At 41.3% G+C, this 20,019-nt stretch overlaps 2 protein-coding genes across 2 annotated transcripts; both read right to left on the reverse strand.

Annotated features, from left to right (window-relative positions):
* Positions 1 to 1,501: 1,501 nt before the first annotated feature.
* On the reverse strand, positions 1,502 to 4,245 carry LOC308106265 (fibroblast growth factor 4A-like; the record flags this gene model as incomplete). The annotated part of the gene is made up of 4 exons (XM_080457319.1): positions 1,502 to 1,905; positions 2,709 to 2,812; positions 2,912 to 3,037; positions 4,065 to 4,245. The coding sequence occupies 4 exons, from the start codon at positions 4,243 to 4,245 to the stop codon at positions 1,723 to 1,725; spliced, it is 594 nt and encodes a 197-aa protein (XP_080313445.1). The 3' UTR covers positions 1,502 to 1,722.
* Positions 4,246 to 5,437: 1,192 nt separating this feature from the next.
* Positions 5,438 to 19,190, reverse strand: ccdc93 (CCC complex scaffolding subunit CCDC93). Its single transcript, XM_080457233.1, has 23 exons — positions 19,101 to 19,190; positions 18,106 to 18,219; positions 17,873 to 17,967; positions 17,525 to 17,636; positions 17,225 to 17,323; positions 16,899 to 16,955; positions 16,537 to 16,637; positions 15,388 to 15,424; positions 13,458 to 13,556; positions 13,244 to 13,294; positions 12,911 to 12,997; positions 11,654 to 11,770; positions 11,269 to 11,331; positions 10,368 to 10,441; positions 9,951 to 10,032; positions 8,984 to 9,058; positions 8,800 to 8,871; positions 8,607 to 8,715; positions 8,399 to 8,481; positions 7,993 to 8,030; positions 6,994 to 7,078; positions 6,618 to 6,731; positions 5,438 to 6,184 (listed from the first exon to the last, which is right to left on the reverse strand). The coding sequence occupies exons 1-23, from the start codon at positions 19,182 to 19,184 to the stop codon at positions 6,128 to 6,130; spliced, it is 1,905 nt and encodes a 634-aa protein (XP_080313359.1). The 5' UTR covers positions 19,185 to 19,190; the 3' UTR covers positions 5,438 to 6,127.
* Positions 19,191 to 20,019: the final 829 nt, after the last annotated feature.

Consider the following 20,019-nt stretch of genomic DNA (forward strand, 5'->3'; position numbering starts at 1 on the left):
GCATTAAAAAATTGTTTATTTCATAAACACAAATGGCCCTCCCCACAGGAGATAACACAGGCCTACACATTGGGTGCTAAAAATCTACATCAAAGTGCTATCAACACAACAGCTTTTCTTTCTTTCTTTCTTTTTTACACCAGCTGTTCCTGGAGTGTGTATAAATAAATAAATAGATATATGAAAATAAATGAAAATTTCTTTATACATTGATTAAATCAATTAGGTCAATTAACTGTTGCACTCCTAATGGGGTCATGATAGTGTGAGACGTATCCACCTGATGGCAGATCTATGTAGTTGACGGCCAGAGAGAGTGAGAGCTGTCAGGTGAACCTTGGGTGGTCTGACTGTATTCCCTCATCACTCTTCCTGTCTGCATTTCATGTCTTATTCAGAGGATAGCACACAGACAGGGGGTTACTCTGGGGTATGCTCAGGGGCCTAAATGCCAAACCTGGGGCCAGTAGTATTTTGTCAGTATGCAGTCCATAGTATTTGTGAAAGGTAGCATGTGATAAATGTCTATAATTTATCTCACTACTTGTGTGTGTGTGTGTGTGTGTGTGTGTGTGTGTGTGTGTGTGTGTGTGTGTGTGTGTGTGTGTGTGTGTGTGTGTGTGTGTGTGTGTGTGTGTTAAGTGAGTGGTACACCTCATGCTAACGCTACCCGAGGTACATTCATGTATTGCATGATCGTACGACAACGTGAAGTCGTTAGTGTATGGAAAATGACAATTTACATTACAGTGCATAAGAAAAACATAAATAACATTTAAAAGACATAAAATGGAGCCATCATGTTCCAAGTGTCCAACAAGACCCATTACATTATAACCAGCATTGACTGTTGCAGTCTCACTAGTAGGCATTAAGACCCAGAATGGATTGTGAAGCTTGTTTTGTTAAATCTCTCACATGCAGCTTAAGACCAACTTCTTTATCTTAATGCTTAAAGTCGTTTACGAGTGTAAACGCGCAGGATTCAAACCCGGGTCTCGCGCATGGAAAGAAATTCCCTGTAGCTCGGGGGAGATATTACACTTCCAGGCCATCAGGCTGAGGTTGAGAGCCACTCTGCTACACTCATCCCCCTTTTGACGACCTCCCACGGGGAAACCCGATCCGGGTCACGGCACCATTGTAACGCCCGGGATTCGAACCCGGGTCTCCCGCGTGGAAAGCCAACATCTTAACCACTAAGGGAATTCCCTATAGCTCGGGGGGATATTAGATTTTCAGGCCATCAGGCTGAGGTTGTGAGCCACTCTGCTACACAAGCTCACAACGAGTCACATCCCGATGCATTGTGAGCTCGTTTTGAAAATCTTCGAAGATTTTCACCTACTATATAATGATGGCAATGGATCGATAGATAAATATACCTTATCACACATCATATAAATCTGATACTAAATTACCCCCCCCCCCCCCCACATTCTGAACATCCCCTATTGCACATCCCCCACTGCAAGGTTTTTTGCTGCCAGAGTTCCTTATATTTGTATCTGATTTATCTTGTCCTTTTCAAGTAATTAAAATCCAGTATTATTGCACTGCTGTTGCACAGTCTTGCAGAACATGCCACACCAACATTCTGCTGCTTGTATCTGTATGAGTGAGAGTGACCAATAAACCCTCTTGATCATATGATGATACGTCCAAAATAGGGATGCCACGTTGAAAGTGGAGGCTTGGGGTCATCTCCGATGGACACGAGGGTCACAGTGCATCGCGGGGCAGGAAGTGCGTGCAGGCTTGGTTACGTGACACACCGGTGCCCCTCTTCAGCTCCCCTTTGCTGGACAGTGCGAGGTAGGAGCCTGGGTGGGACAGGGAGGAGAAGGTGGTGTAATGGTTCGCCTCCATGTTCTCTTTGAAGAGACAGGCATCAGAGAACTGGTCCTAGTGGGAGAACAGAAAACAACATATGATTTATTGACGTTGTTGCAGTAGGTTTGACTTGGACTGAATAATTATCATAGCTGATATGTTCTCATTTTATTTAGAAAGCATGAAATAGTCGGCTGTAAAATGAAGGCATTTGTTTCTGCTTACAGTCAAGGCCGGGTCTGTATGCTGTAACGTACACGCACACTCTCTCTTTTTCTTACATCTGTTCACCTGAATTCCCCCCCCCCCCCTTAATAAATAAAGGTTTACACACGCACGCACGCACATGCACACACACGCACACACACACACACACACACACACACACATATATCAAGTTCCAAGCTCTTAAGGAATATAATATAGTTGGATGTCTACACACTAATTCATACAGTGAAACCAGATCTGGGTCACATCGTTTTGGCAAACAATTCTTGGTTTGTGTTAACTCGCCCAGAGTGCCCTACGGGGAGGTTTGCCAACCATGTTAATAAGTGGCCCATAGTGAAGCACTCTTCCATGAATGACTACTTACCCTGGCCTGAACTGAGACAATGCACTTTAACCACATGAACCCTAGCGTCCCTATTCTGTCACGTCGCAGCGTGGTGCGTTGTGAGCTTGTACATCCACTATTTTCGGAAAAGAGATTTGGTGTAGAGGCCAGTGAAAAAAGGAGGGGGCCAAGTACAGACCCGACCCCGATCAATTAAGTACTGTATATAGAAAAAAAAAGGGAAAAAAAGCATACACACATATTCACATTTCTCCAAACAACATCCCAAATCCAAACTATGTAGTGACAGATTACTTACCACTCCACGTGTGATTCCTTCCTCATTCATACACAGGTACAGGCCGCTCATGACGCCTTTGATGCCCACCACACCTTGTTTCATGGCAAACACTTTCATCACACCTAGCAATGGAGGATGGAGGATTCATTTATGGATGTGTTGACACCTATGATTTAATAAATACGTTCATTGTTAAGTGCAGTAGTGTTAAAATGACTCACTGTGTTCAGTGGGTGTGTGGACTCCGCACACAGAGCCGTCCTGTACAATCTGTAGATGGTAACCAATCCCAACGCGGCAATACAGGAGCTTCTGCTTGGTGTTTACTCTGACTGGTTGAGGAGGTGCTGCAGAGGGGGAAAATTTATTTCAGTTCTGTTCAATTTGATCTGTCAGTGCACAGAGAACTGAATGACACTTTACTTGGTGTCCCGGTCAAGTGCAAACATGACATACAGTATAAACAAAAACACCAGACATTACAAATCGAGAGCCTCTGCTGGAGAACTTTCACAATGAGCTTTAATCCCAACCACCAGAGGGCGATAAGAACATTTCGCCTTCCTTTAGAACTGGGACCCAGAATTTACATTTAGGCATTTAGCAAAGTATCCAGAGTGTGAAATCGTAATAAGCAGAATAAGCATGAACTCTTGTCAATAAACACAAAGATAGATAGTCACATAAATAAGAGTGCAGAGAGAACAAAGTATTGCCTTTGGATACCAGGTAAACAATGAACCTACAGTAGCAGTTAAACAATATGCACTCATTCTTAACTTTTGTGGTCGAAAATAAATAAATAAAACAAACTAAGAAACAAAAACATGAGAACAAGTGATGAAGAAATATCTGCATAGTAAACTAGCATCAAGAAGGGATACAAGGAGAGTGAAGTGCTATAATTTTGAACAGACCTAACCAGTTCAGGAATACTCATTTATTTTGGTACACTCAATACATTGTGTTCTCAAGCACAGCAACAGCTACACTGATAACTCAACGCAGGACACTGTGTCCAAGAGATTTAGTGTGGTTTTAAATCTCCCAAGGTGACTGGACTGGATATAGTGTTTAAAAAAACAAGTTGTTTTGAATAAATACAGTACAGCCCTGATAAAAGCAGCCCCACTGTGTGGATCAGCTGCTTGATTTTAGTTTGTTATTGCATTCCATTATGCATTGCTATTATACATAAATACTGTACATGTTTGTGATGTTTACATATCACAATAACAAAAGCTTATGCTTATGATGCATGTTGAGATATTAGCAATTAAATGACAGCTGCAACCGGGAAAAAAATAGGGAAGGAAAATAGGAAAGGCCTTCTCGCTTGAAGCCAAAATAAAGTCATATCAGTGCATCTCTCACCTCTGCCTTTCAGCCTGTCCCTCATGTGCTGCAGCCACAGGCTACGAAGGAGACTCCCATGATCCTCTGTCAACCCTGTCACGGAGTGTGTCTCCGTGGCGGCCAGGAGCTCACAGACACATGCAGTCGGTAGAAGCACAAGGCCAAACAGGGCAGCATTCATCACAGCAAACTGTAACATGGTTTTCTCTGATGTTCTGTTAAACACAAACTCGTCAGTCTGCCTTCTCTCCCTTTATGTTAACTTTGAACTTTTATCTTCCTTTCCTCTCAGCCTCCATTATGTGCTAGCAGGCCAGTTCCGGCGAAAGTTATCATTATTTTGAGATTAACTACGTCTGTACACTCCCCCTTTTGTTTATCAGATAAACTCTAGGCCTTTATAAGTGTATCAGCCAATCATTGCCCTAACAGAACGGACATATGTTCAGTATCATAATCATGGAGATTTGCACAGCAGGCAGAAAAATTGGTGATATACTGTACATTATACAGAATGTTAAATTCTTTCACAAACGTGTTACATGACCGGTACATGACAACCAAAGACTGATAGCGAGCCGTCTTCTTTCAGTACAGAATGTGTGACACTTCATTTGGTGTAGAAGAGGATGATGTGGTGTGGCGGAGGCGAGTGCAATGAAGAAGTTTGTGGCCATCATGGCAAATGCCTCCCACAAGAGATGTGCATCGATTTGTCACCGGCCTCACAATTCGCTTATGATTCACCTGTTAATGATTTCATATGGTTCAGCAATCCATCTCAATGCAACTATTATTTTCTATTTCACTGCACGTCTTTTTTCACCAGTTAATACAGTCAGATACATATGATGAAATCCTTTTTAATTTATAAAGTGCCTTAATGTGACGTGTATATAATCGCTCTCCTTTTTAAATAGTAAACGAAAATACATACTGTAAATGCTTTAAGCTTAGCCAACCTATTGTGAAAATGTTCAGTCCTTAAAAACAAAAACAAAATCTGCAGTGCGTAATACAAGTGTGTAATATGAAAAAAAATAGTTTTTTCATAGCAGCTCATAGTCAAGGGACTTCACAAACAAACTATATGACTGCAGTGAAAACTATGAATTTAACTTTTACAATGTAACAATGAAGCCTCATGGCACGACAGTGTCGCACACTGAAAGTAGCTGATATACAAGCTCATTTGAAGATTTCTTTGGCCCTCCTCCTTATCTTTTTTATGTCCTTATCTGCTGTGCTTTTATAATTTGTACTGGTGTTCTTATGACTGCTGTAACTGCCATGGTGCAAATTACATCATGGGATCAATAAAGGTCGGTCTATCCATCCATCCATCAATTTATCTATCTATCCATCCATCTATCTGACCCACATAAATGACTAGAATCAAAGACATTTAACTCATTGTTAGGGATTATTTTTTATTTAGACTGTGACGGAGTCAAATCCAAGACATTAAAATTGACACTGTATGTGAAAAGTCACATTGTTTGGATTGAGTTGTAAATATTAAGTGCTGAATTTATTGAGATGACGTTTAAAAAAAGGCAACATTAGTCAATGTATAAGTTTTGTCATCTTTGATGCAGTATACTTGCAAACTTTTTTGTATTTGGAACAGAGACCCAACAACCAAGTAGAAGGATTCCAGATATTGTCTCATTCAGTAGGTTCCTAGTTCCTACTAGGGTTTAAGTAAACTGTGGCACTTGCCATGGCTGTTTACGGGATAACACATGCACACAATATCACCATATTGAAAATGTAAATTATATTTCTAGCTGGTGACAACAGGATATGGCACACATGTGAATGGTACATCAGTAAATGAAAATGAAAGACATTCTCTGGGGTTTGTGTCTGCCATTTAGAAATGCTCTGCACCAAATCCCAACCTGTGTTGAGATGAGTAACGTTGACACAAAAAGCACAGTACATGGACACAAACCAATGGAAAACAATCTCTGATTAACTGGAGCTCACAGAGAACACATGGTCCAATTACACTTAATGAAACAGAGTTAAGTCCAATATACAGTACAGACTATTTTGAAGAACCAGTGGTCTCTGGGCTACGAGGCACCTTTAGTCCGGAGCTTGGAGAGCAACATCTCATTCTTCCGGCACTCCTGTTGACGAGAGAGTGAATTAGAAGACGGAAAAAGATCGTTGCCAGGGATTCCAGCATAATTAACCACAGGAACCCTGGTGCCCCTCATAGGCGAACATTCGGCAAAAATAGGCAAACATTTGGCCAAAATTGCAGATTTACATGCTCACACACACTTTATTCTGAGTTTTGAATATTGTCACTGACTTTTTTTATTTTATCCACTCTTAGTTTTGCAAAGCGTTGTGAGGTTGTAGAATGGCTTTATTTTTGGTATAAATTAGGCATAGAACACCTTGAAACGTAGGGTTCTACAGCTGCGATTCCCAACAAGGCCAACCTATCTGACCACTTAAGTGGTCAGATGGTTGGGCCGCGAACGCTTTCGAGATTTGGTGGGCCCTGATCCAGGTTATGTTGGGAAATGCTCTCCTACGGATAGTTTTTCTCACCTCCTTGAAGTCCTTGACAGTTTTGAAGTAGAGCCTTTGTTTGTCCAGCAGCTCCAGGTAGTCATCATTCAGCTGGTCTCTCCTCATCTTATTCTCCTGCTTTTTCTTCTCCATCTAAGTAGAACCACTAACCATAAGCTATTTCTATATAGCAATGGTGCATACATTTAAATACAGGCAGATATGGATCACAATGGAGACAAGCCCTCCGGGACTTTTTGTCTTTTAAAATAGCTTTTTTACTGTACTATACTGTTAACACACTTGTTAATAAGAGACGCTGCTTAAAAAAATATAAATGTAATTAATTTATATGAAAGAACCATGGATTACACCAACAAGTAACCTGTAAAGAGGGAATGTAATAAATAGGAACCTTAATGCGGCTCTGTTTGATGCCTTCCACAATCTGTTCCATCTGCCTGAGGAACTGCTCCCTGGCTCCTGCAGACGCCATGGCTCTGGAAACAGTTCATGCGTTTAGAGTTTACTGAATGTTGTTTGGAAAGATTTACCCTTACGGCTCCATTGTTACACTCTCAAGAGGAATCCAAAGCACTCCACCCATGAAAAATGTAAAAGCCTTCATTTGTCTGGGCTAACCATAGGACTGGGTGGATTTACATAGACCACAATGCCTTGCAGATCTCCACTGTAATGCTTGTCAGAAATACCGTCTGTAGCTGAAATCACGTAAACCTGCTTATTCATTCAAAAGTGCCCACAAACTACTTTAATTACTTGACAAAAACAAGTTCCTACATGTGACAAATGGGTGCAGTCTCACCATTTTGTCCTTATATGCTTGCAACTTTCTACTAAAACATATTGTCAACCATAAAGTCTACCAACCATAAGTCACCAACCCTGCCCGTACAAGATATTATACAGTGACAAAGAGCGCCCTCCCCACCCGGCGTCCCTCCCCCGAACACAGCCAATTGTGTTTGTGTGTAAATGCTCGGCAAGCTAGATGCACCGTGGTGAATTCGAACCCTTAGAATCTGCAGTGGCAGTCAGGTAATTCACCCCTGTGCCACCCGAGCACCCGAGCAGCCTTGAATAAATCTCCATGTATTCAAGGCTTCATGGGGTGTGTAATTGATAGAAAATAAGTAATTTTTAATGTAACGCTAAACCGGATGCTTCTGTGGAGGAATTATGGTCCATGTAAAAAACACTGAATACTGTATGGATGAGCGTTTTTCCCATAAGCACCTCTCTACCACAGTTCAAGGCAAGGCAGCGTTCTTCCTCTGTGCTACTTTCAAATTGGTAAAAGGACACAAAATTATAGTAACAAGTCAAATGAGGCTGCTAGGTAGGTGTACGTACGTACAGTACAAAGACCTGGCAATTATAAAACCATACTCACTGTTGGAAGTTGTCATGGATAGAATTCAGCAAATTCACCTACAGGAACAAAGTCAGATTAAATTAACAACTTGTGAGCTTGTAAATCAGGTATTTTCAATATTTGTCCTACCTAAGACTTTAGTAGTGCAAGGGCAACTTTTGGTTCTGTAGCAGATCTACAAGCTCATAGCGCAGCACCAAGTGCCACACTATGAGGTTGTAGATCTGCTATTTTCGAAAAATAGTGTCCATTTGTGCAAATCTTTGAATATATATATTTTTTAAGCGAACATTTGTAACTCAAGTCTTTGAGTTACAAAAAGTCGCTTTAAAAATATATATATTCAAAGATTTGCACAATTGAGATGAGTTTCCGGATTGAATGGGTTAAGTGAGATTAAGTGGTTATCACTGTAATGACCTACCTCCTTCTCCAGATACACTTTCTTGTCATCTAACGTGTTGTACAAGGTGAAGAACTGCTTGGTCTCTTTATGTGTTGCTGAAACTGAGTGACAAAAACATTAACCGAGTTTTTTTTTTTTTGTGCCTTTTTTGGACATGTACAGTAACAGTTTGCCATTTTTGCTGCTTTGTGTCACCCTCCCTGAAACCTGTGGCAGAGAGACCCACCTTGTCCGTAGAGCTCAATGAACCTCTTCTGATACTGGGTAAGCTCAGCCCGGCTGGGAACCTCGTCGATCTTCCTCTGTAGGATGGCGATCTCGCGATTCCTCCGAGCCTGAGAGAGAGAACACAAAACACTGTCAGAGTTGAGGGTTCCCTTCCAATTCTATTGAACCTGCTAAATCAAAGCTATGCTAACCATGAGCAGTCGGATCTTCTGTAGCTTTTCTCTGTCCGTATTGTACTGTTTATCTATCAGCTGGTTCCTCTCCTAAGAGAAGACAAAGAAAAGAGGGGTCGAATTATTTGTAAAAGATCAGACCCCGATTAATTATCATTTGGATATAATTCTCACTAAAGTAGTGTGTTGGTGAGATATGAACCTTCTCTTCCTCAGTGTCATCTCCTGAAGCCATCTTCAGGTCTGTTATATTTTGCTGCAGGCGAGTCATCTCCTCCTGGACAGGTTAAACACATGCACATGTGTTTAATTTATGCACATAAACGCGCACGTTCGGTGCGCATTTGAAATGTATTAAAATGGTAAAAGGTACTATTTGTAATCATTTTAGGTTGTATTTCATCCATTTTGTTGAATTTAAAATAAAAATAAAAATACATTAAAAACGTTTTTTTTTTATTTTTTTTATGACCCAAAATAATTTCGTGACCCCACCTTCAGTCTCCCGCGACCCCAAGTGGGGTCGTGACCCCAACTTTGGGAACCCCTGAGTTAGACCATTCTTGGTGGCCCCCAGGCCCCTAGCCCTGGCTCACAGGTTGGGAATTTCGCAGTTCTGGACAAACCCCAAATGTTCTTACAGCACTCGTGACAAAAACAAACACCCCTTGCTGTATGGTGTTATTTATGATTATCATTATGTACGCAGTACAGCAAGGGGTCTAAACATGGATCCAACGAGCTGGAACTGATGGCGAGAGTAACACTCATTAAAGTATGCTGCCTAGTACACAACGAAAGTGTTCATTTATCCACTGGTAATTCTACAGATTAAGGGTATACAAATATGGCCCCACAGAGTTAAATTAACCATGAGGATTTGATTGTGTACACAAGGAACCAATGAGGAGTTTTAGAGGAAATGATGGTTAAATAACCAGAGCAACAGAGAAATAAAACCACAGATACGCACTCTAAAGTCATAAATAAAGCAGCATAGTTATAAAGCAGATGATCACTCTTAAAGTGTGTTATAAAACAGATACTCTAGAGTGTAATCAAACCACAGCTACTCACTCTACAGTGTGCAATCAAACCAAAGATACTCACCCTATAGTGTGTAATAAAAGTATAGATATTCACAGAGTAATAAAAGTACAGATACTCACTCTACAGTGGGTACGGAATTGCTGCTCTTGATGTTTCAGGTTCTCATTCATAGCGACCAGAGCTCTGAGCTTCTCCAACATACTGTAGTTGACAACATGCAACATCATCATCGTCATAGTCAATCTTTAACTCCAGGTAATTCATTGCTGTGGCACAGTGAACACAGGTCTTAATTGTTCCATTGTCACATGACTAGCAAAGGCCAAATGCTTGGCTGCTGGGAAGAGGAGTGCTCCAGTGTGGCTTTAGTACATAGAAATGTGTGTCAGAAAGGCGCTGGCAGCTTTTTGTGGACAATGCCCCCTTAAAGTAGGCCTACTGTCAGTCTAAAGCCTAATTTATACTCTGTAGTACGACAGTGTTTAGCCAAAAACAACTCATCTTTGGTAAATGACACCATTGACACATCTTCTTACCTACTGTCAACCTGTCCCTCTACCTCTTCCAGAGACCCCAGCTCTTTCTCCAGCCTCTCTGTCTGTTCTGTGGCCTGCAGAGAGAAACATAAGATCAAACATTTCAACCCCGCTCAGAGAACCGGTGTAATCCATACAGGGCCAAAGCTCCCATTAGGTAACTGAAGATACATTACAACAAGACATTCATGTATCCCAACATTCAGTGCACTTAAGACAGCAGTGTTCTCCCACAGTGGTGTAAAATAGTGGCGACAACTCTGTTCACTCCAATGGACCACTTTTTTCACTTTGTTTTTACCTGCTTGTCCTAGAATGATGTGTAATACCTCTTTTATAGGGTTTTCATGTGTGTAGAATCCATTTCTGATGTTTTTTTAAATTGCAGGTTAGCCTCACCTCTCAATCTCACCTGGCAAGCAAGTGATTACCACATTTTACAATAATATTTCAGACATATTCATGTAACTACATACACGTCGGTGTTGCTATATAAATATTGTAAATCGATGCATTTATTGACTACTAATCAAAAATTGTCTCTCTGTATAATGCGTTCAAATGGCCCACCAGAACACTTCCGGGAACTGTTTCATGGCTACATGAGAGAAGGCTGGATAGCAGAAACGTTTGTCCTTTGTCTATTGTAAAGACATGGAGAAGAAATTAAAAAGGTTAACTCACTCTTGTCATTCTTGTGTGCCACCCATCACTTTTGTGAATGTTCATGAGAGAGATGTGACGATAAAGTATTTTGCGCCACTATTGTCGCCACTCTCTCTTGAGTCTTTATACCACTCTGGGTTCTGCTATATGGCACTAGGATTGTGAATTCAATGAAAGGCAGTCCCACAACATTCAAGCTTAATTTGAGTGAGCTGGATCCAGAACCAAGTCTTACCTCTGTCAGCCTCCTCTTGGCCTCCTCACAACCAGTCTTCACCTCCTCATGCTTGGCTTGGAGCTGAAAACGCAGCAAAACCCACATACATATTACTGCGGTAAAATACACTGTTCTCTTATTTTGCACATTCAACACTTTCTGCATTAACGCCACTACAGACAAATTCAAATAACGTGATTGAATATTAAATATCCATACTAACCACTTACTGGCGGCCCTATTTTGGTCGTGTCATTAGAGACGAAATTTTTCAGAAATGGCAAAGATAGCAGATCTACATGCTCACAATGAGTCACATCATGACGCATTGTGAGCTAATAGATCTGCTGCCGTCATACAAGATGTATAAAATAGGGTTTAAGTGCTGGAGTGTAGCCCTGACCTCCTGAAGCTGTGTGGTTTTCTGTTGGATCTGTTTGTTGAGCGAGGCCACCGTCCTGCGATGTTGCTGGAGAGGACCGTACCTCTCTGGACGATCCTCTGATGACAGCTCAGACTGCTGGAAGACAAGGAGACAGGCCTCACGTTAAATGACTAAATGACTATCTTTGATATACAGTAACAACATAAACTTAGAGTGTTTATTTTTTTAAACCAACTTTGAGATAATATAAACCTTGATAGTGTTCGTTTTTGTATTTGAAACTCGCAGTCAAATTATTATACATTTCTCTCACAACTTGTATTGTATCTCTGTATGGTCTTGTTACAGTAAATCCAACCCATCTGGTCAAAATCAAGTTGAGGAACGACCCAGGACTGATCATCATCTCCTTACACATTTTACAGCATATTCATAATTCAGCTTTCGTTAGGTTTACAGGCCTATTTCCTCCTACACTAGGTAATTTATATTTTTTTAAACATTTGTTAACCACATGAACCCTAGCATCCCTATTCTGAGGCAAACATTCGGCCAAATTGGCAGATTACAAGCTCACAACAGCTGTGACTGAAGCTTTATTTTCAGCAAAGACATTTGGTGTAGAAGGAAAAAAGGAGGGGGCCAAGTATAGACCCTGGGGGCCTCTGGTCAATGAGGTATGGTTGCATTAAAATGCTGTATTTAAAAAAAAAGAGATACTGGCAGTGACTTTGTCACTGCCCACTGTACATCCGCCACCAATGTTAATGTGATGGGAGTTACATGGCCCTGATATGTACGGTGTCCAGTCTGTTCCTATTCGCCTGTTTGCCAGACAAGCTTGCAGCTTACAACTTAGAAAAAGTAAACAAAACTACACAGGCAAGATATCCTCGCTTTGCCAGACAAGCTTGCGGCTTACAACTTACAAAAAGTAAACAGAACTACAAAGACAAGATATGCTCGCACATTTTAACCACATTGTGTGGTCTACTCTAGAGGAGTAAAGGGTGATGTACTTAGTGCCATGTCCAAGCTAGTATCTACTGGTGTTGTTGTTTTTTTTCGGGCCTTTATGCCTTTATTTGACAGGACAGTGGGCTGACAGGAAATGGGGAAGAGAGATGGGGGGTGACATGCAGCTAAAGGCCGTCGGGATCAGGAGTCGAACCCGCGACGCGCTGTCAGGCTACATTGAGCGTAGGTGCCTGCCCTGGACCGCTACGCCAGCGGGTCCAGGCCTACTGGTGTTATTGTTAAGTGTTTGATGCTAACCTTCTCGGCGTACTCTGAGGCCATCTGTTTGATCTCTTCAGACTGCAGTCCCACTATCTGACCCACCGCACTGGCCGTCAGCCTTCCCTGTAGGAAAAACACCACACAGTCAATATACAACCCGGATGGACCCAAGAGTTTACAGTTAATCTACTCCGATTAATTTATTATTCCCTCGGATTTCCGGAGGTGTAGTTCCAGATTGACTCTATATAGCATTCGGAGATTGTGGAATAGTTGTCTGGCTACGCGAGACTATAGGTAATTGATAACAGTTGCAACCCCTCCCATAGGCAGAAATCTGCCAGTGAACAATCGCTAAGATAAGCCTACCTCCTCAGTTGCCATGGCAGACATGTTGGTCATCAGAGTTTTGATGCGTAACTGAGGGAGAAGCGACAAAGTTACCGTCAGAGACATCATTTCAACTAAAACTCAACAGACTAGTGTCTGCTGAATCTTCAATGAATTAATAAAGGGTTTAAACAGAATAAACATTGTAAATGATCCCATATGCTGTGGTTTTATAGATATCATACGACCTCACCTCCTCTGCCGCCTGCAGGTCCTCCTCTTCTGACAGCTCCGTCATCCCCGGGGGCGGGGCCTGGGACCCTGCAGCCAATGAGGCCTTTCGCTCGTCCGTCTGAAGGAGGGAGAAGAAAGATTTATGGGATGTAAATAGTCTAAATACTAGTGCAGCTGGAGAAAAAGCTTAAATCCAATGAAAAACTCACAAATATAGGAATATAGTATATACTGTGTGTGTCTCATATTTTATACGCACGCACGCACGCACGTAGATCTTTGGGATAGCATGTCTATTTTGATTTAGGGTGGATTTCCTCTTTAAGACCCCATAGTGACAGGACTCATTAAGTCAGAAGCAAAGTCATAGAGGTTTTATGTTAGTGGGATATTTGAATTACACGATGATGAATGATTAACATAGGTCTGTAATAATATGGAGCCAAATGTTCAACCTACTCTCCTCATATATTTTTAAGTCAATTTTAATACATTTCTTTTGATAGTGGAGAAAGACAGAAAAGGCGGGTGAGAGGGGTATGACACGTAGCAAAGAGCCTCGGGTCAGATTCAAACTTGGGCCAGCTCAGCTGCGGGAAGGACTTTACCCGTATGCGTTCTTACTCTCCTCACAATGTAATATTAATTTTACAAAATGGTAACTACCACATAAGTCTCAAACAATGCTCCTCTATCAATATCTAGCCTGTTGATGTTGACAGGCTAGAGTGACCTTAAATCTGTATTCAAGGTCCTTGAGCAAATTAATGTGAACAAGGCCACAGCAGGTCCAGATGGAATCTCTGACCAAAAGATACAGTATGTACAGATTAATTGACACCTGTCTGATGCCACATTTTCCAGAGCATTCCACAGATTCTCACTCTGTACCAAAACAATGGAAAAATGCAATCATTCAGAAACACTGTCCACAGGAGGAGAATAATGATTTTAGACCTATTGCTGTAATCTTAGTTGTGATTAAGTGGAGAGGCAGACTGGCCGATACGGCCATTATTCCTTCTTTGACAGTTAGTCTGCAGTTATGTATTCGATGTGTCCCAATTTTTAAGCACTTAAGGTCTGCGGCTGTTGTTCTCAAATGTGCTATAAATGTGCTATAAATAAAGAAGACTTGACTATCTGAAACTTTGACCAACCAGTCCTGTTCATCTTGTACATGAATGAATGCACATGCAGCACTGCCGACGACTACATGATAAAAGGTTTTCTGATGATACAGCCATCCTGCGTCTTGTGACTAACACCTCAGATATGGCTGTATACAAACATGACATCCAGAACTTCCTCAATGTCAAGAAAACAGAGGAGATTGTATTCCACACCAAATCCAGAGACCACCACCACTCATGAGTGGGCTATCCGTGACCAGAACACAGACTCTTACAGTTACCTGGGCATACACATCGACAACAAACTGACATGACGTGTTCAGATAGAAAATGTCTGCACTAGAGTCCAACAGCGGCATCAGGGTGTCAACCAGGTACTGCTCCTCTTCTACTATGGCATAGCTGAGAGCATATACCATTCTACTATATATGTCTATGAAATTAACTCAAGGACCCCAACGGAAACAAGTCTGCAAGGACTTTTTTGGCCGGACCTTTTAGACAAAAGCATTATAAATGTAACTGTGTTGTTTTACATTCTTTTGCCTAATAAAAATTTCAATCAATCAATCAATCCTGCTGTATGGGATCTCAGCCTGGTTTGGCAAACTTGGTTAAAGCTAAAAGCCCAGATTACATGGCTAGAAAAAGAGCTATGAAAAGCATGTGTCAGGCAGCATCCCACACTTCATGAGCCTAAACTCTGTCAGCCTGCTTTTCTTTTTCCTTTTCGTTAATTTTACTGTACAGATGTGATTTACGGGAACAATATATAAACTTTGTATGAGCGATATACCATCCTTAGAAGATACCTACTTTGTCTTGTTTTGACTGCTTGCTGAATCCATAGCGCCTGGAGAGAGAAAGTACATCAGTAATGAGAAGTTATAAGGGAACTGCTCGTCAGTGACAACGATCAAGCATTAGGTCCAACCAAAACCCAACATGAACATGCCACAACAGACCTTCATCACATAAAGTAATTACCAAACACAAGACAGACGTTTCCTGTTTACTACAGTGTTCATCCCGAGGGATTTTTAAACTAGGATTTCACATCGGCATCCGAGTAACCTCACTAAGTGTCCAAAATAATGTAAAAGGTGAAACGGCAGCATCAAAGCAGCATTGTACTATTAGGTCACTGGTTCTCAAAGTGGGGTCCACTCCGGGGACCCCCAGGTATCCTTGAGGTGGTTCCAGGGGGTCCCCAGCAAAATCCCCCATTTATTTTTCAGCTATTCAAAAATAGCCGATCTACAATGTAAGAACGCGTCGCATCATGAAACACTGTGAGCTTGAAGAAGGGGTATTTTCTAAAATCCTTTTAAATAGAGGTCCGTGGTCAAATACATATCAATTTGGGGGTTTTGACATGAACATGTTTGAGAACCACTGCTGTAGGTTATTATACAGTGTAAATGTCATGCATATCAGTATGTGAGCAGCTTGCATTCTCCAACCGGCACGTTCAACCACAAACACATTCACGTGAGTGGAAAACATCAGCAGCTCTTATACTTACAGCAGGTAATCTGACATTCTATTACAAGGAGGTGGAAAGTGAAGATGAGAGAATGATATGTCAGAGGGATGGTTAAATAGAACATGAGAAGAATGATCACACACAGTGGTGGTGATTTAGACTATGACAACGTGCAGCTGTTTGAGAATGATTTGGACAGTTTTTTTTTATTTAGACAAAAGAGAGACAGAAGAGTGAGACTAGAGAGGAGGGGGGATCCTGACATTGGTCCGTGGGCAAAGTGTTTAACCTAGGTCATTGGGGTTAAAATAGAAAAACTAAAAAGGACAAATTAATAAAATACAAAGAATAAATTATAGGCAAATGAAGGGCCACCACTAGTGTAGTAGGAGGGAGAGAGAGAGAAAGAATGACAGAAGCATAGAGAAGCAGAACTAGATATAGTATATACTTATAGTATACTGTAAGTCCAGTCTCACCTTCCATATTCCAGTAAAGTAGAGTGGACTCTGGACTCCTCGTCCACCAGGGCCCCTGCATCCACCTGTCTCTTGTACTTCCTCTGGGGCTTGTACACTTCCTGTAAATGGGATATAACAACGGAAATCAATGGCATAAACAAATGCACTCTATATTTCTGTAGGTCACTCTGTCCGCAAATATACCCAAAAAAATGGCACTGATTCATGTAGGTCACTCTGTCCGCAAATATGCCCAAAAAGGGCACTGAAATCTTCAAAATGAAATGAGACACCGGCAACGCAGCTCAACAATGTTTTCTACCTGGCTATGTACATATTGGGGTTGCTTTGTTTAATAATTAAAGTGTACTTTAACTCACCGATACATCCAGAACAGCTTTCACGGCCTTGTCTTTCCTCTGAAGAAAATCTTCATCCTAGAAAAAGAGGGTTTCATGGAATGTGTTCAAAGTAGTTCAGATCAGAACTGCCGTTTGGTGGGTCAACCAAAAGGCATCGTGGGCGAACCAAGAGGCATCACAGCTCTAACCATACTTGCACGTTCATCAACTACAGTTTCGGACAATGACATCCAGCAATCCTCAGCAAGGCTGGATTTCAGGCGGAATTGAGGCGCCTTTTGCCTCAGTTTATGACATATCACAACATGATGTCATGCAAAACATAAATCTAACTGTTACAGTACCTCTGGGAAGCTGTGTGTCTTCTGGAACTGAGATATGGAGTATGCTCTCACAAAATCCCCCATCTCCTCTCTGGTTTCTATGGCCCTCTTCACGAGCCACTGGCAATAAACAAACATTAGATGGACCAAATGTGAGATCAGAAGTTGTTTTGATGAATTTCACCAACTTTCCCAATCGGTGCATCCCTAATCGCAGAATTTACATTGACATGGTGTAGTATACATTACACAATGTGTAATCCCTCCCATGACTTAAAATATGTGTACAGTATTTCAATCCTTTATAATCAAAATACAGACCTGAATGACTGGGAATATGTGGATAAAATCCAGTCCTTGGATCTGGTGAGGCTCCAGACGATGAGGACACTTCATCTTTGGGAGTACCGAAACGATTTTCTCAGTGAGGGCTCTGCAATGACATTAAAATACAGCAATCAAAAAATCTAAAGCCAGTATGAATTTCAATGCCAGGGATGAAAGAAATTACAAGATACATGGCCAGCTCAGACACACAAGTGATAGTTTGCTTATGTTCAAACGTCAAAACAAGGAAATCTCATGTTAACGTGACAAATTGCAATTCAGACACTTTTCTTGATGCATATTCGTTACAAGAGGTCACTGAAGCACCACAGTACCGCTTACATTTTTTGTCCAATGGTTGAGTTTTCCTGGAACAGCAGGTCCACGTCAACATCAAAGTTACATGTCGTAATACACCAGGTCATCCCGCCAACCACCTGTGGCAAACACGCAAATGCAAGCTAGCTGAGTTAAGGTAGGATTCAGGAATATTTAATTTAACAACTCTTGCAGTGACAGAGTCACCCAAGGTGGCAGTTAGGATGGATTCAACCGATAAATAAGGCAGTGCTTACCTTGTCAAAGGGGGACAGTCCTTTGATTCGAGCCCTGAAGTATCCAGCTGCAAGCAGCAGCTCCAGGATCTCTGCAAGCTTGACGCTCTGTTCTTCATCCTCCCGTGTCTCCACCTGCAAATAAAACCACATTGTAATCTGTAGCATATTAAAAGGCCCTGAAGTACCATTGAGATGTAGTATCTAATTTTCGATGGGGCCCTAGTATAGACACAGATTCATACAACAGACATCATTACATACAATACAAACACACAATAATACAGACAGATAGTTTGCTCAACCACCCACATCCCCTGTCCTCAGCTGTTATAAGACAAAAAATGGGGTAGTATTTTTCCTACTCAGTCTGTGTCTCATAGGAGGGTGGACACTTCAGAAACCCGTCTACCAGTGACATCATCGTTAGGATTTTTTTTTTTCCTTCAATATTTAATTTTATTTATTTAGATTGTTGTTAACGCGAGAAGAATGGCTTCCATTATAGCATGCTAACTTTACAGGAATAGAAATCCTGTAGTTTCTATTAGCTTGGATTCCCCATCGATGATGTCACTGGTAGACGGGTTTCTGAACTGTCCACACCACAGCCCTCCTCTGAGACACAGACTGAGTAGACAAAAATTTTGCCTATTTATCATGAGCATTAGTGAGGACCAATTATATGAAGACAGGTTGAAAATGGGTGAAGTCGTCCTTTAAGTAAAAAATGTGAGTACTTTTTTCCACCACTGCTCTCTTGCCTACAAGACAAAGTAATTCCAAAGCCATACGGTTAGAAGTTTGATTGGTGTATTTGCACCCGTCAAAAACACGGTCAGGCAGTAATAGACATTTTACAGAACAGAATAATATGCTTTTCATGGTTGACATGTCATGGGACAGACTAGGGTTGTTTACACTGACTGGCAGTGACAGCAGTGCTGTTTCTACAGCGAGGCCATGGTGCTTATTATCACCATGGTTATAAATAACATACAAAATGCTTATTCTACCTGGATGAGGTTGCCTTCTTGGTCATATTGAGCTCCGATTTTGGACCCTGTTCTCACTCTCTGGAAAACAGACGTGGCGGCCATGTTGGATTCTTACGCTGTGTGTGTGTGTGAGTCACGTGACCAAAGCATTGTGACCATGAGCATGTGACCTAGGCCATTGGTTCTCAAAGTGGGGTCCGGGGTCCCCCAGGGTTCCTTGAGGGAGTTCCAGGGGGTCCCCAGCTAAATGATGGATAGTTAGTAACCAAATGGACCCTTGTTGTGTGTCTGTAACTCAGAGAGTGTACGAATGGAACCAAATGGACCCTAACGGGTCCATTTGTGCAACATTGATTTTACAATATAAATTGGGGTCCCAGAGATAGTAGAAATGCCGTTAAATGGGGGTCCGTATAGCCTGCTGCCTAATGCATGTGAAACTGGGGGTCCTTGAAATTAAAATGGTTGAGAATCACTGCTAGAGCCATAAAAATCTTCTCTTATGGGGGTCCCTGGCATATCTTTTCAAATGGGGGTCCGCGGCCTAATACGTGTCAATTTGGGGGTCCTTGACAAAAGTTTGAGAACCACTGACCTAGGCGACCTCCTCTCTTCCAAGTACAATTTTGAATTACTTATTTTTTTTTTACTTTACTGGAGTATTTCCAATTTTCAATACTTTTACTTCTACCCCATACATCTCAGAGGCAAATATTGTGTTTTTTACTCCACTACAATTATTTCAAAACTTTAGTTACTAGTTACTTTGCAGATATAAATTATTATATTATAAAACATACATTGACCACTTCAGCCCTATTTTATACACAGTCTATTTGCAAATAGCAGATCTTGTAGATCTGCTATTTTAAAACATTTTAGTGCTTTTACTTTTATTATATTTTGATATCAATACTTTTGTACTTTTTAAAAAAAA

This window comes from Gymnoscopelus braueri (genome assembly GCF_963280865.1).
Source record: "Gymnoscopelus braueri genome assembly, chromosome: 18".
NCBI classification, from domain to species: domain Eukaryota; kingdom Metazoa; phylum Chordata; class Actinopteri; order Myctophiformes; family Myctophidae; genus Gymnoscopelus; species Gymnoscopelus braueri.

What these genes read in the sequence shown, in the direction of transcription:
- ccdc93 (XM_080457233.1), bottom strand. Translation starts at nt 19,184, where the DNA reads ATGGCCGCCACGTCTGTTTTCCAGAGAGTGAGAACAGGGTCCAAAATC. An exon ending in TCAACCATTGGACAAAAAAT is followed by an intron (nt 17,637 to 17,872) that starts GTAAGCGGTACT and finishes ATGTCATTGCAG; the next exon opens with AGCCCTCACTGAGAAAATCG. An exon ending in ACATATTCCCAGTCATTCAG is followed by an intron (nt 17,324 to 17,524) that starts GTCTGTATTTTG and finishes GTTTATTGCCAG; the next exon opens with TGGCTCGTGAAGAGGGCCAT.